The following is a 26089-nucleotide window of genomic DNA, read 5'->3' as shown; positions in this document are numbered from 1 at the left end:
TCTTGTGCTTTGTCAAAAGGAGGCCTTAGGCAAGCCAGTCTCTCAGCCTCAGTCCTCCCATCTGCCAAATGGGTATAATGTATTGTAATACCATACTTTTACATACTTGTTTTAAGCATTACCAATCATTAGAACTAGACGAGGTATAGCCAATGGGACACCTTAAACTTGTGGGATGCAAAGGGTTAAGTGCAGTCAAGTCACAACAATCCCTAGATAGTCCACTTGGAGGACTGAGGAGGAGGATATGACTAAGCGTAGTTTCCTCTTCCTTCACATGCAAATGAGTTGAGGAAGTGGCAGATAAATCCTGAAGGAAACAGCCATTTTCCCTCTCTTGGACCAGACCTCTTGGACTACACACATCTTAGTGAGTCTCTCCCTCAAGGCCTCCAGCCTAGAGAGAGAGATGAGATGGAGTCTCACTTCTTATAAGTGAACTTCACAATGTATACATTACCTTTTAACTAAGCAAGTCTACCTCTTGAGTGTGCTGTACCTCGAGATGCTTGTAAGTAAACATCTTTTATACTTTTAAGAGCATTGTGTTGTGTCTTTTCTTTTAAGAGGGAAAAAGGGGAAATACCAGGAAAATACACTTTATTTTAGTGGCTTAAATCAAGCCTGCGCAAACGTTCTTCTGCTGTGTATTTTGCAAAAGGGGAATGTTTTACTCTGCTAAAGTTTTGTGCTTGCTAGCGCAAGCGGGGATAGGATATATTAAACAATATCTCCTCATCCACATTCCTGAACATTCCCACAAAACTACCATCAGCAGCCCTAGGCAGAAGGGCCAACAGTCAGTGATGTGGGGAGTTGTAGTTCAGCAAACCCTGGAGAGCATCACATTGGACTAGGCAACACTTGTGAACTGTTTTGAGATACACTACTAGAAATGCTCATTAATATTACTTGGGGAGTATTACATGGGAATATTTTTTTTCTCCATCCCCGATGCAACTCAGGTAAATATAAAGCTGATTTTCAGTAGATTGAGGGCAAGAAAATTGTACATGTGGAATAAGTGGCTGGGGAGTCGTTTTTTCTCCCTCTCTCATAAATATGTAGTAGATCTCGGGCCCAGCTGAATGTCGGAACACAAAAAGTGCTGCACTGGACCAGGCCAGTGGCCCATCTAGTCCAGCATCCTGTTCTCACAGTGGCCACTCAGAGATCTATGGGAAGCTGGCAAAGGGCCTGAGCGCAAGAGCAATCTCCCCTACCATAAAAGAGATTTGGTGCAGATGCGTGTACGCGCATGCATCCTCTCCCCACGTTACGTGCGCGCTGCACGAATTCGCGGCGATAATACAGGCCAGTTGCGGGCCTGAAATCAGGGTGTGGTGGTATAAATATGCCCCGCAGTGAGTTTTGCCATTGATAGAACCGCGCACCAGGCGCAATTGGGAGCTTCATTTGCGCGTTCTCAGTAGCAAAGTGATGCAGCTTGCCCCTGCGTGGCACGTGGGAAGGAGGTGCAAAGAAGGACTGCTCTGGACGCGGCGATCTGGGGCCTCGAGGAACCCCGCGTGGGAAACACGCCGCCGCAAAAGACTCCCCTTCTTAGCGACCCCGTTTCCCCGCAATCTCCCGGGTCGGCTCGTGCCTGCAGTACCGCTGCCCGCCGGGCGGGGGAGCGCGTCGCCGCAACCAGGCAAGGCAAGCGGAGAGAGCTCCGGCGTGGGCGCAACCACCGCGGCGCTCTGCGAAGGGGGTGCAGGAAGCTTCCCTCCTCCGCGTCCTCGGGGAATGGAACAGGCCCGCGTTTGCCGCGCCCACAACCCGGAAGCCAGCAGGCGAGCGGGCGGGAAGACTGGCTCGGCGCGCGCACGCGCGGCTCCGATCCATGGGGCCGCTGAGTGGGGCCGGCGCGGTGGGCGCGGGGGTGGCGGCCTTGTACGTGGCGGCCCTGCCCCTCTCCGTGCCCGGGGGAGACTCTGGTAACGTACCCGTCCCCTCCTCTCATCCCCATGATGCACCGCGGGGCAAGGGGCGGGACCATCTTTGCTAAATCTGCATATATTTGCATATTCTAATTTATGTTAAGATAGAGCATCCTTGATTTGTGCGGGTTGTTTCCCCCCCTTTGTCCTTCCCCCTCTAATTATTATGTATTACATATTTTATTATATATTTATTGGTTTCGTAAAATTTATGCATCTCAACTTTGGAACTCTCTGCCTATTGAGGTCCAAGCAGGCGCACTTTTCCTATACTGTAGTCAAGTTTTCAGCGCCAGCTAAAAATATTCCTCTTCAGACAAGCCTTGGTTCTTAGGAAGCAGAGGTGACCTTAAATCTGTTTCAATGCTTTAGCTTTTGCAAATTTAAAAGTAGAGTTGTGATTTCCCCCACCCCACTTCACACTCAGTTATTGCTGCTTTACCTTTTAGTAACCGCCCCCCAAAAAATAAAGGGGGGAAAAGCAGCGTATAAATTTTATGAAATATAAATGTGAAAATTGTAGGTGGGGGAAAACACGCACCTCACAGTGGTTTTTACAAAAATATAATGCAATCATAGTATCACAAAAAACCAACAAATCCCCCCCCCCCCGGGTAAATTAAAACAGAGAAAGTTAAAACCACATAAAATAGATTTAAAACTCATACACCTGGCCATAGCTGTCAAGATCTCCCTTTTTTAAAGGGAAATTCCCCATATGCTGAATAGGCTTCCTCGCGAGAAAAGGGAAAACTTGACATCTATGCACCTGGAATTGCTAAGTGGAGCTTTGCTTTTGCTGGGCAATAGTGGATTCTCTCTCTATATATAATTGCATGGTTATTATTATTATTTTAAGAAGAAACATTTGGGTTATTTCTTGTGACGGTCCCTTCCAATTCTACAATTCTATGATTCCGAGGTTCGAAAGAGCAGCGATGGCACTATTGATCAAGCGTTGGCTATGGATTGGAGCTGAGCTTTCCAGTTTTTTAAAAAAACACCCTCTCTCTCTTCTTCTCAGCCTAGCCTACCTCAGAGGGTTGTTGTTGTGAGGACTTCAGATGGAATGACCCTCCCCCCCAAAAATACAGATGCCCAGAGCTTTGTTTCAGAAGTGCACCTGCGTCCCTCCATTGTTTCTTTGCACTAACCAAGGAGGTTAGATTGTCCTCAGCCAGGGCCAGGGCCTTTTCAGCTCTGGCCCCGGCCTGGTGGAACGCCCTACTGCAGGAGATCAGGGCCCTGATTTGACATCTTTCCGCAGTGCCTGCAAGACGGAGCTGTTCCACCTGGCCTTTGGGCTGGACTCAGTCTAACCCCCACTATCATTCATTTATTTATTTGATGGAACCCCTTATATGGGATTTGCATATAAATTTTCCCTCGGCTCTTTTTGCTGGCCCATGTGGGACCAGCATGGATAGTTGGCCCCGGTGAATATTTGACGCCCCCCCCCCTTATGGCTTTGATCTATAGGCTACCACTAAAACGAGGCTGAATTTTAAGCTGCATTTTAAACTGTATTCTAACTTATATTTTAATCAACTGTTTTTTTTAGTTTTTTTTTTACTGTATTTATATTTAGTGTTAGCTGCCCTGAGCCTGGTCTAGGCTGGGGAGGGCGGGGTATAAATAAAAATTTAGAGGTAAAGGTAAAGGGCCCCCTGACCATCAGGTCCAGTCGTGTCCGACTCTGGGGTTGCGGTGGTCATCTCGCTCTATAGGCCGAGGGAGCCGGCGTTTGTCCGCAGACAGCTTCCGGGTGATGTGGCCAGCATGACCAAGCTGCTTCAGGCGAACCAGAGCAGTGCACGGAAATACTATTTACCTTCCCGCTGGAGGGGTACCTATTTATCTATTTGCACTTGACGTGCGCTGCAGCAAAATGTTGCAGTATGGCTTGTTCCTGTTCAGGATGCTTATATCTCCCGCCTTACTTGGTGTCCCTTTCTAATCTTCTTATTAGGTAAAGGTAAAGGGGCCCCTGACCATCAGGTCCAGTCGTGTCCGACTCTGGGGTTGCGGCGCTCATCTCGCTCTGTAGGCCGAGGGAGCCGCTGTTTGTCCGCAGACAGCTTCCGGGTCATGTGGCCAGCATGACTAAGCCGCTTCTGGTGAACCAGAGCAGTGCACGGAAATACTATTTACCTTCCCGCTGGAGGGGTACCTATTTATCTATTTGCACTTGACGTGCTTTCGAACTGCTAGGTGGGCAGGAGCTGGGACCGAGCAATGGGAGCTCACCCCGTTGCAGGGATTCGAACCGCCAACCTTCTGATCAGCAAGCCCTTGACTCTGTGGTTTAACCCACAGCGCCACCTGGGTCCCTAAATAAAATTTTATTATTATTATTATTATTATTATTATTATTATTATTATTATTCAATAGTTGGCAGTTGAATGTGTGTAATGGTAGCTCCTCCTCTGAAAAGCGTTGAGGTGAACCGAGGTGAGTCGGCCAAGGACCACATTGTAAACCCATCTCTAGATGTTGCAGCCGTCATGCGTAGGACATGCATGTTTGAAGCAGGCAGGTTTATAGCAAGTGACGGCCATGCGTTGAAGCTTTGGCTTCTTGGACAGCAGACAGGATGGCAGAATGCTGCATATTCAGACGTTTTGAAAAACAGTTAAATACATGAATTTTTCTTTAGTTTCATAAAATTTATACGTCGCTTGATTGTAAAAAACAAAACAAAAACCCAAAGCGTTTCCGAAAGGGTAAAACAATAAAATCAAGAATTCTCAACCCTACTTTGAAGCGTTTAAAGAGGTCACTATTAATGCCCATTTGGTAGGTTCAAAACTCTCACACCCACAGCATAGATTTAAAGCACATATTATTATTATTATTATTATTATTATTATTATTATTATTACGGTATTACCTGACTTCCACCTCTCAGAGTTGCTTGAAATAAAACATCATGTTAAAAACACGTTAAAACAGCTTAGAGTCACGGGAATAGGGTGAATTCTAAAATTATACACCTCACGTGTCAAAAGCCGGGGTGAATTTATAAGGAAAGTGCCAGAAGCATGTCTGTGGGGAGGGAGTGCCACAACTTTGGGGCTACCACAGAGAAGGCCCCGCGAGCTTCTAAAGGGCAGAGGAGAGCCGCTCCTCAAGAAAGTCTCCCTGTGTGGGATGATGGAAGTTTACAAAATTTGCATGGCATGGAGAAATTGGATAGGCAAAAGTTTTTATCTTTTCATAGCACTAGAACTTGTGGGCTTTCAACGAAGCTGGCTGTTGAAAGATTAAGGACAGATGAGAGAAAGCCCTTCATGCGGGACATAGTTGAACTGTGGAACTCCCTTCCACAGGAGGCAGTGGGGGCCACCAACTCGGATGGCTTGGATGATTAGACCAGGGGTCAGCAAACTTTTTTCAGCAGGGGGCCAGTCCACTGTCCCTTAGACCCTGTGGGGGCCTGGACTATATTTTGAAAAAAAATAAAAATGAACAAATTCCTATGCCCCCACAAATAACCAAGAGATTCTACTTATGTAAAAACACGCTGATTCCCCAAAAACACGCTGATTCCGCGGCCCAGATTTAGAAGGGGATTGGGCCGGATCCAGCCCCTGGGCCTTAGTTTGCCTGCCCATGGCTTGGATTAGACCTTCAGGGAGGAAAGAGCTTTCCACGCCTCCTAGCCATGATGACTCTCCTCTGCCTTCACTGTTGGAGGGGAGCAGTGTTTCTGGAATACCAGTCACTGGAAACCGCAGGAGGGGAGAGGGTTCTTGTGCTCGAATCCTGCTTGCGGTGGTCGGCCGCTGTAAGCCTGCTGGAGTACAGTAGGTGGGTCACTGGCCTGGTCCAGCAGGTTCTTTCTTATGCCCTTATGGTTGCTTCTCATTGGGCTGTTGGGGGAGTTCCCCGTAAAGGTATTTTGTGCTTCTGTAAATCTGACCTTGGGATTCAGCAATACTGACCTTGCATGCAGTGGGATGGGAGAAAAAAAGGAAGTGCTTCCTGTTTTGTGCATTCTGCACATCACTGAGCCATTGCCAAGTAGCAGCTGTATGGATTTCCTGGAAAAGTTTGAATCGGATTCTCCCAAAATCAGGAATTTTTCAGTTTGCACCAGGAAAATTTCCCGCTGCATCAGAGAGTGGTAATAGTTTAGCATTAGTTTGCTTCGCTCATGCTTAGTAAACAAAGAAATTTTGAAACTGATCAGCTTTTAATGATACAACCATTCATCTGTCGGGGTTGTTAGTGGGACTGTGCAAAGGTCAGTCTCCCTTAGCAGAACTTTGCTCCTCCCTGGTCCTTCCCCACTGCCCTGCCACTCTAAGATAAACCAAGGTTTGTCTCAGAGTGTCATCCGAACGGTACGGCTCTCCTCACCAACCAGATAACAAGCTTACTGCCTTTATAGGATTGCAGTTTAAGCTGCTGAGATACTTGAGCGTTAACGTCGCTGCCACAGAGTGTGGATTCGGCAAATACCGAAAATATAATTTGCAATTGTCTTTCTCAGTTCAGTCCTGCCCTTCCTACTCGATCTGTAGCAACGTTTTGTGATTTGCACGTACAACCAAGATGGAGCGGCGTTTAAGCAAATTGTCCCCCAAGTGTAGAAATGCATGACAGGCAAACAGTCTCTCAGGTACTCTTGCCTGGAATGTATTGGGAATCCAATAGAAAGTAGTACTAGGAGATTGTTGCTTGGCCCCATGGCGTTTGAGTTGTGGGCTCCTGAAAATTAGTCCATTCTGTTCCCCTTGGGAAACCCTTGGGATCTGTCATTTGGGGATTTGGAGCACGATGTCATCTGTATGTTGTGGACAAGCAGCTATTATCTCTCCATTCCCTCTGAATCAGGAGAGGCTGTCAAGGTGTTAGACCAGTCCCTGGAAGCAGTGGGGAGTGGCTGATTCCTGTGCCTGGAAATAAAGTATTCGGTGTGTTCTGGGAGGGGCTGCACAGATCTGGGAGTATTCCTGGATTCCAGATTGTGCACCAGACTCTCTCATGTCTCGCCAGAGTGGTGCATGCTCTGGTTATCTCCCGCTTGGACTACTGCAACACGCTCTACGTGGGGCTACCTTTGAAGGTGACTCGGAAACTACAACTAATCCAGAATGCAGCATCTAAACCGGTGGACTGGGAGCGGCCGCCGAGACCATAGAACACCGGTCCTGAAAGACCTACATTGGCTCCCAGTACGTTTCCGAGCACAATTCAAAGTGTTGGTGCTGACCCTGAAAGCCCTAAACGGCCTTGGTCCAGTAGACCTGAAGGAGCGTCTCCACCCCCATCGTCCAGCCCTGACACTGAGGTCCAGCTCCAAGGGCCTTCTGGTGGTTCCCTCCCTGCGAGAAGCGAGGTTACAGGGAACCAGGCAGAGGGCCTTCTCGGTAGTGGCACCCGCCCTGTGGAACGCCCTCCCATCAGATGTCAAGCAAATAAACAACCACTTGACTTTTAGAAGACATCTGAAGGCAGCCCTCTTTAGGGAAGTTTTTAATGTTTGATGTTTTATTGTATTTTTAATATTTTGTTGGAAGCTGCCCAGAGGGACTGGAGAAACCCAGCCAGGTGGGTGGGGTATAAACAATTATTTGTTTGTTTGTTTGTTTGTGTGGCCAGAGTATTTATGCCCAGCTTTGGCCGGTTTGACAGCTGTGGATGCCGCTGGACTGGGATAGCGTGACCTCAGTTCCCCATGCCGTAGTGACCTCCCACTTAGACTACTTCAGTGTGCTCTTTACGGGACTGCCCTTGAAGTTGGTCCGGACGCTGCAGCTCTGCACTGGCTGCCAGTGAGTGACCGAGCCCAAGGTGTCAGTGCTAGAGTCAAAAGCCCTAGATGGTGCGAGACCCAAGTACCTAAAATAGCGACTCCCCCAGTAACAACTGTCTTGGGCCCTACAATTGGCCAGGGGAGACCCAGTGGTAGTGCTGCCTTCTGTTACCGCACAGTTGGCATTGACCCATGGCAGGGCCTTCTCGGTGGTGGCTCCTTGTTTGTTCCCTGCCCTTCCCAGTGAGCTCCCTCATTATTGGCTTCCAGCGGAAATGTATAAAGGCATCTTTGCCTTGATGGCTGGTAGATGCTGGCCCGGGCAACCTTGAAATTAGCCACCGCTTTTAACGTTCTTGGTGCTTTTTAAGTGCCTTTAAACGTTTCAAGTTTGCTTTTATTTTATTTCAAACTGTATGTTTTTTTTTTATAAATAGCCAGCTTGATTCCCTCTACTGATGGACTCCAGGGGTTTCATTCAACATAGCACGAAGCAAAAATTCCATCAGTGCTAGGATTGGTATCCATTTCACAGCCAGTTAGCTCGATAAGTAGATAATCTGATTTCTTGCCGCTCTTCCCAGTAAGGTCCCAGGGCGGTTTGCAACAACTTTTTTTAAAAAATAAGTTAAGATTGGTTTACAACAAATGACAACCGAGAGGGTCCTAAAATGTATCTCATGTTTCAGAAGCCATGGTTACAGGTGTGTCTTCAGCCATATGATGAAAACCACCTAAATAATATGTCAGGTGCAGCTCCAAATATTTATTGGTGCCGGGCTCTGGAGCCTTGCTTTGGACGCTCGTGTTTAATTCAGACCTGCCCCAAACTACCATACTATCCTTCCTACAGTAATGTGAAATAGATTTGGCTAATGCCACCTGACATATCTTACAGCGCATCTGATCGCGTGTACAGTGCTTTGAAGATGCCACCGGCCGAAGAAAGTGCTCAACGAACATCCTTGACACCACTCTTCTCTTTCATTTTTTTAAAAAAATTGCAAAACAGACGGAAAAATAATTTGGAACAGGGCTTTTGGTACACAATAAATGGAGGCCAAATATAATCGCAACGCAGCAGAGAATTCACAAGTCCCTTGGGAATAAACCGCCACGGGTATACGGCCCTGTTAAGGTGGTCCCCCTGCTTCAAAATGCGAAGCTGCAGATATTTTGGGAGACAAGGAACGGTATCGGTAAATCGGTAATGAGCTGAGCTGCTGGGGAAATGAAGTTTGCATGGTTATTTCACATCCCCTCCTGCAATACTGTTTGCGTAACCCGAATAGTTCCAATATTATTATTATTATTATTATTATTATTATTATTATTATTATTATTACAACGCACCTTCATTTATCTGCTGATAGAAGTGTCGAGAAAAAAAACACGTAACAAAAGATATTTTGTGCAACGACATCAGAGGGGGAAGAAAATATTCTTGGAAAAATTTCATGCTGTTAAATCTCTACAGATTTACACTTTTATCCAGTCAAATTAATGCAAAACCCCCAACGCAAGGGTTTGGATTTTCAAAACTTGGGAGGAGTGTCGTTCCCTAATAGTAATTATTGGTTTTACATTATTTTTTCACAGGGGAGCTGATCACGGCCGCCTATGAGCTTGGAGTAAGTATTAGTTTTATTGTTTAATCAATGCTCTCATTAACAGTTTTAGGAATTAAGGAAGTTTAATTAAGCATGGAGTTAAAGTAGATTAATTTATTTTCAAACCACAGTTTTTGCTAACTTATAAGTACAGCACGCGACAATTTACTCCCAAGTTTTAAATCCAATTAAACTAAATTATAAAGCAAAGGCTTTACTGTATATACAGTAGTTGGCTTATTATCAACCCAAATTTTGTATAAGCTGGGGAGAATAAAATAAATCGGGTTAACAATTTTAATAAGTTTTGTTATTTAATAAACTTTTATTACGGCGTGTGATCCCCTTTAGGCGAGACCTTAGGACTGTCATCGCGGTGGTAATCCGATAGCAGTGTGGTCTTTCAACTTGCTAACCAATAAAATAGTTCAGAATCTGTTCTTTCTCTCTATTTCGGTCGTTTTGTATATGCATATATATATATATTTATATGTATGGAATCCCAGCCTTTTGAATGACCCTAATATACTATGAACCCAAACTTCAAGCCATTTAAAGGGACAATGGCGATGACTCCCACCCTATCTCTAAGTGGTCCATTCATCTCCTTGATGAGTGTAGCAAATCCACTAAGGCAAATATTTCTGCAAATTTTAGAACTGGCACTTTAGAGAGGCAGAGAGAAAGAGATGGAGAGGGGTGGGGGATAAAATCTGCTGCTTCTTTTTTTATTATGTGTTTATTATGAGGCTGATAAGGCACTTATTTCTCTATCAGTGTGTGACATCTTCACTGCAAAGCCTTCTCTGTTTGTTTACCCCCACTAGGTTGCTCACCCCCCAGGCTATCCTCTTTTCACTCTTTTGGCTAAACTGGCAATTGAGCTGCTCCCTTTCGGCTCGGTCGCTTTCCGAGTGAACCTGCTCTGCGCTGTGCTCGGAGCCGCCGCAGCTCCGTTTTTCTTTTACACCGTGGCCAGGTAAAGTAGATACTGCTGGTATATTTCCCCGCCCCCCTGCTTTCGGGGATCTGCAGTTAACGGGGGGGGGAGGATCTTTAATTGTGGAGATGAGCTTTTCCCCGAACACAAAAGTGGCGGCGGCAGTGGCTGCTGTCTGTGACAGGCTATGCATGCAGAACCTAATAAAATGCATAATTTTCCGGGCAAAGGCTGGGCTTGACAGGACATGACGCTAGCTCTGTGTGAGTCCAAGGGAGGACTCCCCCCCCCCCCCCGGCAGCACCTGCTTTCCTGGAGCGGCAAACTGCTTCTGAAACACAGAAGGAGTTTCAAGAACAGTTTGTAACATGGGTGTTTCGGGGATTCAGTTTTGGGAAAGCGGGGGGACGGACGGGGGACGTCAAAAATTGTGCAGGGCTAGCGCAGGTTCCGTGCATGAGTCTAAGCTGCCCTTTGGATCCCAAGCTCAGTCAGTTGTGGGAAAACCACAGAGCACCAAAGAACTAACATCGCTCTGCCCTGCCGCATCTCAGCTCTCGGCCCCATTCCAGAAGCGGAAGCTGGCGGATGCTTCCTCGTGGAAGGTGCCTGCTTGGGGTCATGGAACAAACCAGGAAGCCTTTGGGAAATGGAAAAGCACCGTATCAGTAGGGCTGGGCAATATATTGATACAGAGTTTTCCAAACTATCAGTGTGTAGGTGTGTCGTGCAAACGTTCCCGGCGCTGGAAAGGGAGCGAGCGGCCCGGCGGTTTGCTTGCAAAACTGAAAATTGCTGTGCTGCAAAAGGATGACACACTAAAAAGTGTGTCACCAGCACGAAAGGTTTGGGAAGCTCTGTATTGATATATCGTCCAAAACCGGTTTTTGAAGTCCGTACCGTGATAGAGGTTTCATCGTTTTTGACCCGGCAAGATACCGCGAATCATGATGGGCGTTGATTTTTGACCTGGCAGTATATTGTGAATCATGGTGTGTGGGTGCGTCTGCTACGCAGAAATCACAATGTAGGAAAAACCGTGAAGCCGGCCAATGTCTCTGCGTAGCTCCATCCTTATTGCAGACACTGTGATATATCGCAGTGTTTAGCTGGTGATATATCGTGGTGTTGGAAACTGGACATCGCCCAGCCCGTGTATCAGCATGGCAAAGTGTGTCATGCAGATTGTACAGCTTTTGCACTCATCATCCTGGTTGCTACTCTTTCCTGTGGGGAAATGGGTTATACTAGGCAGAGGACCCATTGCCTGAATTTGGAGGAACCACGCGCATCGGGATGCACGCTTGGAGTCCCTGCACTCGGACTGCTTCCCCGTGGCGTGTTCCACTTGCGTAAGCAGAGCTGGCCCTGCCTGCCGTATGAAGGAGGGGAGCCTTTGGGGGCCGGCAGAGCTCAGCATGCGCCCTGGATGTGCATTTAGCTGAGGCATGATGTGCACTTGCTGGCCCCGCAAATCCCCGAGCATAAAGCATTTCGTTTTTAAACATCTCTGCAAGAGCGTACCCCAGACTGAATTTCTGGGGGTGTTGGGGCATGATCTTCGGAACATAGGGGTCTGCTGAGTCCATGCAGCTTAGTATTGCAAACACTGGCTGGCAGCAGCTCTCCAGGATTTTAGGCAGGGAGTCTCTCCCAGCCCTACCTTTAGAAGCTTGGGGATGAACCTGGGACCTTCTGAATGCAAAGCAGATGCTCTGCCTCTGAGCTACAGCCCTTCCCCCTGATTTTAGAAGTATGCAGCTGATCTAGTTATTAATCTTTTATACCTTTCCTTTCCCCTCTAAATTTCCTACTTGTTTTTGCCTCCCTCCCTTCTGCACCCACTTCCTCTTTCTCTCTTTCTCTTAACCTTTTTGTAGTTCGTAGTCATATCCTTAGTGGGAAACCGTCATTCATAAATTGCCTTCTAAAACAATAATAATATCTGCGATCAATCTAAGTGAATTGGGATACATTCCGTGAACTGTTTTGCTTTAAACAAACGGCACGCACAAGGAAATATCTGCTATATGCTAAAAGCCCTTCCCTTCTTTGGTTTAGCAGTACGACTCTACATTAAAGGTAAAAAACAACATTCGGCTGAATCGTCAGGGTTGCTGAATTGTCCGTTTCCACCCCAGCGCTTGCTTCAAACTGCTAATTGATTCATCTGGCTACAGTTTATATAATTTAAATTTTGCATTGGGCCTTGGAGTCTTCACAAAAGTTAAAAGCACACGCGCAGACAACAACCCCCCCCCCCCCCCGGAAAAAAACCAACACTAATTTATTTCAAAAAGAGTGGCAACATTGTTCAGTCTCGTTGATGCTGATCAGATTTATCTAACCAGAAGTAACAATGTTTGTCATTACAAAAAGACACAGATGTCTTTTTTTTAATAAGTTAACAATGCATGCATCAACTGTACTGGCAAACTTTTAATTGCTAGCGTTACGAAGGGGAGGCAGCTGCCTGCTGATGGCTTCTTTTGCGTTATTCCACCTGTGTGGACAGTACAGTAACTTGAATACTGTACCGACCAAATAATATTGAGATGCGGCTTGGATTGGCAGGGGCCGCAGTGGAAATGGGAGATCATCAGTTGGAAGTGTGTGTGTTTGTGTTGGGAAATCTCCAGGTTATACCGACTTGCGAGAAAATATGAGCGATCTTTCCCTTTTATTGCATTCTCTGCTTTTAAGCATGTGCAAAAGAAAAAAGGATTTTGGGGTGGCCTGGCTTGGTTATTTCTTAAATTTATACCCCAGTCCTTCCTTCCAAAGGAGCCCAGGATAGCAGGCGCTACAGTAATTCAAAAATACATTTAAATAACGGTACTGCATTAGCTTCCCCCCCATCTTTCTGTATCCCAACTCACAGGTGAGAAATGGTATTTTGGATGGTTCAAACCATCTTTTTGGGCCGGCTTTGGCCAGCCCACTGGCCTCCAGAGAGTTCGGACTGCGCTGGCTGTGCTGTCAGGGGCTCACGGGAGTTTATATTAATTGTTTCAGTCTCAGGGTGACTCAAGAAGATAACATACAAACCGGTAAAATCGTCGAAAAGCCAGAAATGTAACCAACACACAAATTCCCCAAATGCTTACCCAACAACACAGTAAGGACAAGCCTTGCCTGACTCTGCTCAAAGATGACCACAGCTGTAGAGGCTAGCTTAACCACAGAAGGCCTGGGCCGATGGAAGTGTATTTGCCTGGCATCTAAAAGCTGTCACTGGCAATGCCAACTGTGTTCCCCTGGAGAGGAGGATTCCAGAATCTGGTGGACACCCGAATGGGTGGGAGACTGACCCCTTCTCCCTCCTTACCATGATCCCAGGCAATTATGATATGTTTAGGAGGGACAGCCATGTGGGCCTTCCCCAAAGGATCGCCGTAAGACTGCGAGTGGCCCCTGTTACGTACACATCAGCATGCAGAGGTATGGGTTGGGATGCTGGTGATAACTGATAACAAAGTGGTGCTGCAGCAAAATGTTGCAGCATGGCTTGCTCCTGTTCAGGATGCTTATATCTCCCGCCTTACTTGGTGTCCCTTTCTCATTTTCTTATTAGGTAAAGGTAAAGGGGCCCCTGACCATCAGGTCCAGTCGTGTCCGACTCTGGGGTTGCGGCGCTCATCTCGCTCTGTAGGCCGAGGGAGCCGCCGTTTGTCCGCAGACAGCTTCCGGGTCATGTGGCCAGCATGACAAAACTGCTTCTGGCGAACCAGAGCAGCACACGGAAACGCCATTTACCTTCCCGCTGGAGCGGTCCCTATTTATCTACTTGCACTTTGATGTGCTTTCGAACTGCTAGGTGGGCAGGAGCTGGGACCGAGCAACGGGAGCTCACCCCGTTGCAGGGATTCGAACCGCTGACCTTCTGATCAGCAAACCCTAGACTCTGTGGTTTAACCCACAGCACCACCTGGGTCCCTAATCTTCTTATTATCATCTTGTTATTACAATCAATACCATTTTTCTCAAGTGTTAAAAGCACTTTGAGCACACTATCTATTTGTAAGTCTTCCAGCAACCCTGTAAGATAAGTCAACATTGCCCGTGTTACAGTTGGAAGGACTGAGGGTTATCTGTCTATTTTTCTATGTGAGGGCATGCTTGTCTAAGGCCACCTGTTGAGTTAATGAGAGGTGACTTCCTGATTTGGAGCTGCAATATGCATCATTCTGACCACAGTGTTAGGGCCCAAGGCCAGTTATATCAGTCTTTCCTATCACCCATTCTCTCAGTTGGGCATCAGCCGGGTGGGGAAAACCCAAATGATAGGCCTCGCCCACCTGGGCAGTCCCATGCATGAAACAGACACACGATTGTATCATAGGAGAAGCAGCATCCACACCTCTGTGGCTTCCTGTGGAAGGATTGTTCTGTTTGACAAGGGTCAGAGAAATAGGGCTTTTTTAATGACTTGGGGATAACAGTATAGAGCATTTCAACAAACAATATACAGGGCAGTGATATACTGGCACGCTGCAAAGTCATACCAAAATTGATCACCAAAGCAACTACTCCAGAGTAGAATCATAGAATCATAGAGGTGGAAGAGACCACAAGGGCCATCCAGTCCAACCCCCTGCCAAGCAGGAAAAACCATCAAAGCATTCTTGACATATGCCTGTCAAGCCTCTGCTTAAAGACCTCCAAAGAAGGAGACTCCACCACACTCCTTGGTAGCAAATTCCACTGCCAAACAGCTCTTACTGTCAGGAAGTTCTAATGTTTAGGTGGAATCTTCTTTCTTGTAGTTTGAATCCATTCCTCCGTGTCCGCTTCTCTGGAGCAGCATAAAACAACCTTTCTCCCTCCTCTATATGACATCCTTTTATATATTTGAACATGGCTGTCATATCACCCCTTAACCTTCTCTTCTCCAGGTTAAACATACCCAGCTCCCTAAGCCGTTCCTCATAAGGCATCGTTTCCAGGCCTTTGACCATTTTGGTTGCCCTCTTCCAGCTTGTCAGTATCCTTCTTGAACTGTGGTGCCCAGAACTGGACACAGTACTCCAGGTGAGGTCTGACCAGAGCACTGATACAGTGGTACTATTACTTCCCTTGATCTAGACGCTATACTCCTACTGATGCAGCCCAGAATTGCATTGGCTTTTTTAGCTGCTGCATCACACTGAGTAAGGAGTGTGGACAAGCAAACAAATAAATCACAGAAATAAATGTGATTTCTTTCTGTGATTTATTTGTTTGCTTGTCCACACTCCTTACTCTGGAGTAGTTGCTTTGGTGATATATTTTTTTATCACTTTACAAAGGATTTTGCATTAATCCTGCCTAGCCACTTAACAATAGTATGTTTGCTGCCATCAAACCACGGTCTGAAACCATGGTTTGTTGTTGGCACAGTGATTTTTTTTGTGCCAATGAAATTTGGTTTGTTTTAACAGTGGCCTGGCCGCTGTGTGGAATCCAAGAACTTTCCTTAACCACTGCTCATTTTGCCACCTCATCATCCCTCACCAATGCAAGAGCAGCTGGAAAACAAACCAGATTTTTGGAGAAACAAGCATTCGTTTGTTTGATCATCTGTGGGACGTGATTTCTTAAACAAACCATGGCCTAGTGTTGCATGCGAACAAGACCAGTGTCAAGGCAATTTTTAAGAAACCCTGTCATGGGACTGTGGCAAATCAGCAAAGGCTGTTTCACCCACATCAATATGCAGTTTCTGTTTGGGCTATAACCGATAGCACTCTGCCAAGAGAGTTTTCTTGGACTAGGGGAGCTGGTATGGGTGTGCGTGTAAACCAATCATTTTTCCAACTGAAACTGAAGTTTTATGAGTATTTCCGTACAGGGGCTATTTAGAAGATGCTTCAAATAAAGTGTATCATTCTCTCCCCGCTCCCCAACCCTTATCATGCTAGCAAATTATTTAGTTTGATGGCAATGCGTCGGCCTTACCGAACTGATGGCACAACCCCATGGGCAGACGTTGTCAAGAGTGGCTCCTCTTATTTAGGACCCCAGTTATTCATTATTAACCATTCCTATCTTGCTTTCAAAGCTCAGGAGTGCTTTGGCAATCCTTATTCCATTCATTTTTCGGGGGGTGGAAACCACCCACCCTTAATAATCCCGTTTAATGGGTGTGGAAGTGAGGCCAACCGATACCAAGTTGCCCCGGGATATTCAATAGGAAATTTCATGGCTGGATGATGTGCGGGACCCAAGTCGCCCACTTCCGAATGCCAGCAGTGTAGCCACGCTCGTTTTTATGGCTTTGGGGCTCTCCTAGGGAAATGCCGAGCGCCACTTTCTGCAGACGACTTGCTCCGGAGGCAAACCGGGCACCTTAAACCAGCCGCCTTTTAATTCCTTACGAGTGAAATTTTAAGGCAAAGGGAATATTGCGGGGCTTGTGCGCTAGCCGCCTCCTGCGAGCGGAGAGGAGAGCAGCCGGCCTCTTTTGAAGCTCCTCATTACACATTTTCTTTTCTACCAAATAAGAATTAACATTGCTTGAAACCCAGACCTGCTCCGCCAAGCACTCCTGCCAGGCTCCCTTGAAAGAGATGCGAGGCTGTTCAGGGAGAAGTGCCTGGTGGACTCGGAGGCCGCTGCTCGCTCCTAGGCTGCGATAAATGTTTTACATACTGTGTGCCTCCGGGCAGAGCTTCCTTCAGTGCCTTATTTGCTTAAGTACACCTCTCTAATATTTTATGAATAGGGGCTTCCCCTATCAGATAATTCATCCTTAACTAATTTTCAGCGTCGTTAAAGGAGTAGGGTTAATAGCAATAATATGGGGGAAAGGGCCCCAAAGCTTTTCAGAGGAAAATATATAAAGCGCGAATTCTCAAGGCAAAGAGTGCTTTTGTCATATCGGCTGGGAGCAGCGTTGAGCCTAATGTTGGAGAAGAATAAATAATAATACTCCCAAGTTCCATTAGTGGTGGCGCAGGGCGAGGGGGGGGGCGAGGCGAGGGGGCAGAAATCCCCTCGTCTGTACATTTTATTTTATATTAATCTCTAATGCATTCCTAGTAATGCCTGTCTTTGTAAGGATACGTCCTCATCCTCTGTTTATTCTAAACATCACAGGATGAATCCTTACGAAGGAATTACATTCGCGTGCGGGGTTTTTTTTTTGGTTGTTGTTGTTGTTGTCCTACAGCAGAAGGAGAAAAATAATAAGCAGGTAAATTGAAAATAAAATCGCAACGGCCAAGCTAATTTTGGGAGGTTTTTTAAAAAAACATCTTCTTTAGGGCATTCACAGTTCATGCCTCAGATGCCAAGCATTTGAAACGCTGTATAATATTCGGGGATGTATTTACTGGAAAACAGTGGCCAAATGTGTCATTCAAACACCTTGAAGATCGGTTTTTTCTTCTTCTACACACCCACATCCATACACCCAGTCTTTTAGGAACATGTCAATAAGGCTCTTTTAACTGTCCTTTTTAGTGTGCATTCATGATTATTTCTGCTTATGACGGTATTTGGGGCAATCACTGTTTCGTTACTGTTTACTCTTGCAAACGTTTTGGGGCAGACCAACTGTTTCGTTTCCTTTCTTTTTTAAATACAATTTTTATTAATTTCTTTTTAACACAATATTTCAACATACCGATAACAAAGCAAATAAATTCTTTGCTCTACTGAGCTCGTGACTTCCCTCCATCCCTTCAGCAGGTTTTTTTTTATTTTCAAGTCTTTGTATCACACTTTATATCCTCTACGTCCAACCTTTATATCCTTATAGCCAACTCTGTCTCTTTGGTCAAAAAGTTTTAGAATTTACAATTTTTCGTTGCAGAATTCATATCAGTCCTGCTAGCGTCTTCACATTTTTACAAGAATTATTCATATACCCAATAAATCCAACTGTTTCGTTTCCAGTCTGTGTGTGTCCTGTAGTTTCCTGCAGAATTTCCATGAATGTTCCAGGTTTTTAATTTGTGTTGTTTTTTGGCCCACCTTCTTTGCGCTGCAGCGCAAGGGTGCCGCTCTAGACGTCAATCGTGCTGTGACATTGGGAAGCATTACCGAGCAACTCTTAACTCAGAAGGGTGCTTGGACTACCCACTACAAACCCGCTGATAGTGCACTTTTATTGCATCGGCGATAACGTTGCAGAATACACCCACGAAACAGTAGTGGAGGGGTGCAGTTGCAACTTCTTATACATCACCTACTCTGTCCCAGCTCGCTGCAGCTAGTAGGCCTTCTCTGGAGTTTTGCAATTTGAGGACAGCGCTTTCCTGCCACGTTGTGGGCCTTGCACACCAAAGGCAGGCATAGATCGCAACTTCATACCTCAGCTGTTGTTTTTATGCATTTCCTCCCCTGGTGATGCTCTTTTTCTTTTCTTTTTTAGTGAAAAAAAGTCTAGATGAGCTCTGTAGAAGAGCCACAGGAATGCTTGAAATCCCTTTGGGACATTCTTGCATATTTTTTTTTTATTTTAACTGCCTAAAGAGTTTGCCTTCTCCTCCTCTACCCAAAGAGATTCAGGAAAGAGTTAAGGCAGCTTTTCCTGACCTGGTACCATGCAGATGATTTTGGAATGCAACTCCCATCAGTCAAAAACATCTGGCCGTGCACCAGGTTGCCAGAGTCCAAGGTATGTCATTTCAGGGTGGTGGGAGCAGGTGATACCCCCCCCCAAGCCCTCTCCAAATACGAAATCAATCCCCTATATTTGCATACGGTAGAGTAGCCTTTAAAAAAAGTCTTCCGGGATCTGTTTTGGGTGGTGGGGCTCATAAACAAGAATATATATATATATATCAAAAACCTTCTGTAATCCAGTAGGTGCATGCAAATATACGAAAAGCCTGTCGCTTGTCTTTTTTCATTTTTTTAAAGGCAGCAAATAATTAATGAAGTGCCGATCCTCCAGGGAACAACCGCAGTTCAAGTGGCAAATCTGTTTCCCCCCGCCAGACAATAGGCACCCTTCAGAAAGGAGCAGGCCATCTCTATGGTAATCTGGAGCCGAGAGCGGCCTATTGATTTGGCAGAAGAAGACATTATACAGTGTCAGTTGGGGTTGTTAACAATTTCATTTGTTGCGTGACCTGAACTTAACCTTCTGGAAACCTTTTTCCCCCCCTTCCGTGTGCATATTAGCGCACGGAGGTCTGTCGGGCGTTTGCAGCGCCGACAGTTGAGTACAGTAAAGAATCGTTGCTTGGCTTCTCGTTGGCATTTTTGTTTTGTTTTTTGTGTATGTTATTTTAATTTGGTTCTGTTGTTTTATAACCAACCAACCAACCACCTCTCTCTTCCCCCCCAAACCACCACTTTCCACAATTTCCTCTCTGCATATGCTATGTAAATCAGTTCTTTTTAACAGATTCTGGTCCTTTGTCCAGCCTTGTGTTTTGAGGCATCTCCCCAAGTTTTCTCTTCGTTTGCAGGTCAAGATAGTTTCATTTTAATGCTTAATTGAAGGAGGCTTTTTGATTCGTACAATAGTTTCATTCATTCCCACTTAAGAGGACATTGTTCTACACGCAGGATTAGTGTTAACTGTATTCTGACACTTTGTTCTTCTAATCACGGTTTGAATTCTGCCAGGTATTTAGGACTCCTCCCCCCCCCCATTTTTTATGTGAAAAAACCAACAACAACCGTCTTCGTTTCCATCTATACTTCTTGCCTGAAATAGGTGTTTCCTCCCAGAAAAATCTCTTTCAGTTAGCTCCTTAATTTATATCAACTTCAATTTCTGTGTGAGCAGATTTGATATGAAAACCTCTGTTTTTAACAGCTGTTACCGATTAGGTTTAAAACGACTCAGCTCCTGAATTTGCTATCTTTTAACCTTTTGGTATGTTTTTTTTAAAAAAACAACAGCGCCGGTTTAATTTAAGATATCCTTTTGACAGAGTGGGTTTGGGTGGGTGTGCTGGCTCCCCAGCCCTTTTTCCTTTTGAGGAGGGGGCGCCTTTTTATGTTTTGTATGTTAATGTTTCAGCACTTTCCAAATTAGGTTGCAATGGTTGCTCATTGGAAATCCTTCACTCTCTCGCTTATTTTTATATTTTATTTTAAAAACATTTTTATTGATTTGTCAAGAAGTGCAAACAACGAAAATAAAGTAAGCAAAGAACCAGGAAATGTAAGCCATAAAGTGGAAGGGGGAAAGTGCAAAGGTAATAGCACAGCTCCAAAGAAATAATTGAAGTATTGACTCATACAAGGATTCCCTTTGCAAATAACGAAGAAGTGGAAAAACAAAAGTGTTATCTACCTGTGAGTTCCAACATCATTGAAAACAAAAGTTCTATAGAATCTTAGATGAACCGTAATATTTGCCTGTTCTTCCTCCTAAGTGAAATCCTTGCATTCTTTTTTATTACTCAGGGATGGAGTTGTAGGGTGTTCAGTAATACACATTTTAGCAGTTGTGAAACATGTGCTGCATTGCACATGGGGGAAGAAAGGGGGGGGAAACAGAAATCTGCAGACCTCGGATGTAATTCTTTCACAAAATGCCTCTTCCTGAGGTTTTGCAGCTGTACTGGAGAATGTGGCGTTCTCCCGAGACTGCCGAAAAAAAATAAATTCACATTAACCAACATTCCCAAAGTGGAAAGTTAACATTTGTTCCATCCAGGTTTGAAACTGCAGGATGGGTGTTAGGTTATAAGGCCACTCTCCGGTTTGTTTTGCCTGTGTGTATATTCAGAGAAACAAGAGCATAAATTTAAAGCAAACATAACTTTTTGCTTGTGTGTGTGAAGGGAGAAATCACTACAAAATTCTCTTTTGTTTATATTGCAGGAGACGTTTACATTTTCTTTTTCTAGGTAGAAATACATAGCGAGAGGAAGCTTTGCCCCCCTTTCCCTTAATTTTTAGCTTTCATTCTTGGCGTGTGGAAGCTCTTGAAGCAGAAGCCACGACATATTGGCTCATCTAAAATAAAAAGCAAGGCGTCCACAGGGCAGCTGACAAGCCACATCGATCCTCCTGCCTGTTTGCACCCGCAGCCGAAAGTCACAGAACAGCACTGACGTTTCCCCCTCTTACCCTGAAGTGAAAGGAATCTTAAATATGCTGGGGGGGGGGTGTTTTGAAGAAGGCGGCTTCTCCAAAGTTAAGCCGCAACTGTAGAAATCAGAAGGTAAATTTGGTTTCGAGGCACTTCCTCCCACAGTCTGCTGGGCTGGCAAAGCGAAAGGCTACCCCTTTGCTGCGAGTTTGCAATGCACCCATTTTGCAGCGCTCAGGTCCTGAGTTTAAATGGGATGATTTGACTCCCGGTTTGGAATTATTCCCAGGAATTGTTTGGCTTTCTTCGCAGAATATGAGGGTGCTTGCCTTTGTTTGACCATTAAGTTGCGACTCCTTCCTTCTATGGCCTGGTGAGGCCGCTGTATCAATTCCGCCCCCCCCCCCAGCAATCCCGAAAGAATCCTTACCTGCCTACTGTCAGGCAAATTAATTGATCAGATTTTCCACCTGCCCAGGTGCCTCCCTTGCTTTCATATGCCAGCCTGGAGCAGATGGAGACTTTACTCTTTAAGCTCAGAGCTTATTCTCTTCAAACATTGTGTCTCTGACCATCATCCCATTCAGCGACGAACAGAAAATTAAAACGCCGCGCTTTGAGAAGGGAGTGCGGAATCTTCCGATTTAAGGTATATTTGGATACATTTCTCCAAGATTAGACTATCCCCTTTGTCTGCGGTTCTTGCAAGGCTCTTTATAATTTCGGGAGCAGCTAATACTTAAGTAACAAGTAGCTTCTAAGTTTTAGCAAAGTGGGGGTGTGGAATAATAGGCTGTAGAAAGCTCTTGTGTTAATTTCCCTTTTAGGAGACTATCTACCATGACCCCTTGGCTAATTGATCTCTCTCTCTCTCTCTCTCTCTCTCTCTCTCTCTCTCTCTCTCTCTCTCTCTCTCTCTCTCTCTCACACACACACACACAGAGATTTTTTCCCCTCTCTCTTACTTGCAGCGAAGTTGCATTGAATTAGACTTTATAGGGACCTTAACAGATTTCCCTCATTTGCATTTGCTTAATTTTTTTTTAGCAGATGCTTTTTTTTTTTAGACTCAAGGATCCACGCTTCATTTTTGGGAGCGGGGAGGGGGGGTGTTGGAAAGAAAAAAGCAGGCCAGCGCACCCCCTCCCACCCTTAATTTTCTTCCCCCCCCTCCCCAAAAAGGAGTCTTTCGTGACAGCTAGTCAGAGTTAGAATTAGTTCAAGGAAATGTTAATAAAGCACAGCCTGGCCTAATCCTCTTGATATCGCCAGGTATCCTCCTGTTCACGGGTTAATTGCTTTAAAAGCGGAGGCAGTATTCTGAACGGTGGGCTGCTTCACCTTTTCACAGCTGTTCCCATTGAGTGACAACTAAATCCCATGTGTAAGATGGGGAAGAGCTCAATCTCCAATTGGGAGAAAATTTATGTAAACCGCAATCCCTTCAGAATGTGCGGAAGTCATAGACTTTCTTGATTTACTCTGCTTTTCCAAGAAAGCTCCATTGTCCCCGTCCCTAAGTCCCATCAACCCTTTGTAGCCGAATATCACAGCCGAGGCAGATAGCTTGAAATATATAAATGCTATCATAGCTCTGATTAATAGCACCGCTTATGAGTCAGGTCTGATAACGCGGCTGCTCTCCACTCAATTTCAGATACCGCTAATGGAATCTGTCTTCTGCAATTGTAATGTTAGAAGGTCTAATTTGCTATGGAGCTTGGATCTGTCACCAGTAGGGGATTGCGGGGTCAGAAGGGAGCTGGCAGGTTTTTGCCCTGAAGCTTGTATCTCTCACTTTGAAAGGCACAGCCCCCCGCCTGTTAGTGAGCTGATAGGCCCCTCTGTGGGGTTTATGCCACTTCACACAATAGAGAAGGGCTTCCTAGCCTGGCTTCATAATTGTGAAGCGAGCTCATATTTCCACAGCCCTCTCTGCTGCATAATTTCTAATAAGTGGGGTTCTTTTTTATTTTTTACAAATGTCAGATTATGAAAAGTTTCCTCAATTACAAAAAAACTTATAAAACATTTAAATTGCTTAAATCTGTTTCCTGCAGAGTTTCCTCTTTTTTCCCCTTCTTCCCACCCCCCTTCCTACCCCATACCCCTAACTTTCCTTTCCACCGCTTGGCATCCGGGCATCTCTACTTAAACTACACCAGTCGAAGCTGTAATAAAGTGCAGGTTGGTTTTTTTAATCATTAAAAAAGAAGAAGTATGTATAAGATTTTTGAAAAACGCGTGACTCGGAACGATAGATTGGGTTGTAACGTCAGCCCTGGCTGCCTTAAGGAGAGAGCTGCCCGCCGTAGAATTAGGAGCAACTTCTGATGGCACCATTTGTGCAACTTCTGGGAGAAAGTGCCCATCGGAGTGTGTTTGCACTGTGTGGCTGCTTTCACTTAATACTTTTCAGGGACTTCTCGCACGAGAGAAAGCTCCACCGCCTTCAAACATTCCGCAGAACCATCACTCCAAAGCAAGTGTTATCTAATCACTGGGCCTGCTGAAATTTCGCCAGGTTTCATTGATAGAATTGGAAAAGAGGGAGAGACTGACTTGTTCTAAATTCCATATGCAAATGGATTTGGCCTTGGCAATGGCAACTGCTCACAATTCTCAGCCAAGTTTCCATAGGACAAGAGGTTGGATGGTCATCTATCATGGATGCTTTAGTTGAAATTCCTGCATTCCAGGGGGTTGGACTGGATGACCCTCAGGGTCCCTTCCAGCTCTACAATGCTGTGATTCTGTAAGCTTCTGGGTTGTGTCCTTGTTCAGTTAGCCTTTGTCAGATAATGCATTGATTAAGTTAGCACACACACACAAACACGGGGCTGCCTCTGGAAGATGGCTTGGAAACTTAAGCTGGCACAGAATTCAATGGCCGGGTTGCTCACCAACACAAGATGGCTTGGGCACTAAACCTGGTCCAACTGCACTAGCTGCTAGTTAGTTTCTGGGCCCAATACAAAGTGCTGTTTTTGACCTAGGTAAAGGTAAAGGCACCCCATGACCATTAGGTCCAGTCGTGACCAACTCTGGGGTTGTGGCATTCATCTCGCGTTATTGGCCGAGGGAGCAGGCGTACAGCTTCCAGGTCATGTGGCCAGCATGACAAAACCGCTTCTGGCAAACCAGAGCAGCGCATGGAAACGCCGTTTACCTTCCCGCCGGAGCGGTACCTATTTATCTACTTGCACTTTCGAAACTGCTAGCTTAGAACTCCAGGGACCACCTCTCCCCATATGAACATACCCAGATCCTGCAATCATCACCTGAGGCCCTTCTTTGTGTGCCTCCTCCGTGAGAGGCCAGGAGGGTGGCAACATGAGAACGGGGCCTTTTCTGCAGCGGCCCCCCTTTTTGTGGAGCGCTCCCCCAAGGAGGCTCACCTGGTGCTTTCATTACATATTTAGGTGCCAGACAAAAAGGTCCCCCTGTAACCAATCCTTTGGCCTTTAACTATCTGTGGCCTTTTAGTAGTGGGTGGGATATTTAGACCTCTTGGTCTAATGCAGGGTTCCCAAAGCTTGGGTCTCCAGCTGGTTTTGGACTACAGTTCCCATCATTCCTGACCACTGCTTCGGCTAGCTAGGCATCTTAAAGGGGTCAGTGCTTAGGTGACCAATTCATCAGCCGCCTTCTCCTCCTGCCCCTGGTGCCCCAACCCAATGTAAAGTGGGCAGGAAGCATATTTTGGCCTGTCACACACCGTGCATTTAAAATGCATTTAAAGCACATTGCTCCCCCCCCCGAATCCTGGGAACTGTAGTTTGTTACAGCTGCTGGGAATTGTGGCGCTGTGAGGAGCAAACAAACAACAGTTCCCAGGAATCTCTATGGGCGAGGAAAGGTGCTTTAAGTGTATGGCGTGTACAAGGATTTTTGAGGAAGCAAAATCTGGTAGGGAAAACCTCGCAGAGGAGTATTGCACCATTGCCCTGTCATCCCAGTCGCCCCTTCTGGGAAAGGTCAAAGTTCAGTGGGTGAAGTGCTCCTCCTCTTCCTCCTCCAGCTTCCTGCCCAGCTTGTCATCACCAAGGCAGAATCAGGTGTGTGTTTTGTAACTTTCTGACACCAGTCAGCATACCATGGAAAGACTAGTGTAGCGGCAGAGGACACACACCTGGCATTCAGAAGGCTCCCAACATCTCCAGGTGAAGGGCTCAAGTAGCACACCTCTCTGGCTGGAACCCTGGAGAGCTGCTGCCAGCCAGTGCAGGCTCTACAGAGCTAAACAGTCTGACTCAGTGTGCATCAGCGTCCTATTTACCATGAGGGGGCCTGTTTGAGAATCATTGAATTGTAGAGTTGGAAGGGACGCTCAAGGGCCATGTTTTCCAACCTCCTGCAAAGCCGGAATCGCAGCTAGAGATGCCCGTCCAACCTCTGCTTAGAAACCTCCAAGGAAGGAAAGTCCACCACCTTCCACTGTTGGACAGCTCTCACTGTCAGAAAGTTCTTCCTGACGTTGAGTCAGCGTCTCCTTCCTTGTCATTTGAACCCATTGGCATTGGGTCCTACCTTCTTCCGGAGCAAGAGAAAACACCTTCCATGTGGCAGTGGCACTGTTGTTTGCATCCATCTGTCTCGAGAGACAGCGGAGTTCACCTCCGGGGCTGAAGTCACACTGCTGGAGAATCCAGTGCTTGCTGTGATTGAAGTGCCATATTTTTCGCTCCATAAGACACACCTTTTTCCTCCTAAAAAGTAAGGGGAAATGTCTGTGCGTCTTATGGAGCGAATGTGTGGTCGATCGCTGGCTCCCTTTCCGGCCCTGCCCCCTTGCCCAGGCCGCTATTGTTGAATGTTCTGCAGACGGGGGCTGTTTGTTTCCCCAGCAACAT

The 26089-nt window shown here is 45.9% G+C and overlaps 1 protein-coding gene across 2 annotated transcripts in view; it reads left to right on the top strand.

The window, feature by feature from the left end:
• The first annotated feature begins 1796 nt into the window (after positions 1-1796).
• The window catches only part of TMEM260 (transmembrane protein 260), a 60201-nt gene continuing 35908 nt past the window's right edge, over positions 1797-26089 (top strand). For both annotated transcript variants that reach the window (XM_060271012.1, XM_060271007.1), the window contains exons 1-3: positions 1797-1940; positions 9305-9336; positions 10143-10294. In XM_060271012.1, the coding sequence (XP_060126995.1) occupies positions 1847-1940; positions 9305-9336; positions 10143-10294 (278 nt within the window). In that variant the 5' untranslated portion in view covers positions 1797-1846. The remainder of the gene's footprint in view (positions 1941-9304; positions 9337-10142; positions 10295-26089) is intronic.

Source organism: Zootoca vivipara, chromosome 1 (genome assembly GCF_963506605.1).
Source record: "Zootoca vivipara chromosome 1, rZooViv1.1, whole genome shotgun sequence".
NCBI lineage: Eukaryota > Metazoa > Chordata > Lepidosauria > Squamata > Lacertidae > Zootoca > Zootoca vivipara.
Note: the sequence above shows the minus strand (reverse complement) of the source record. Positions and strands in the feature narration are given on the sequence as shown.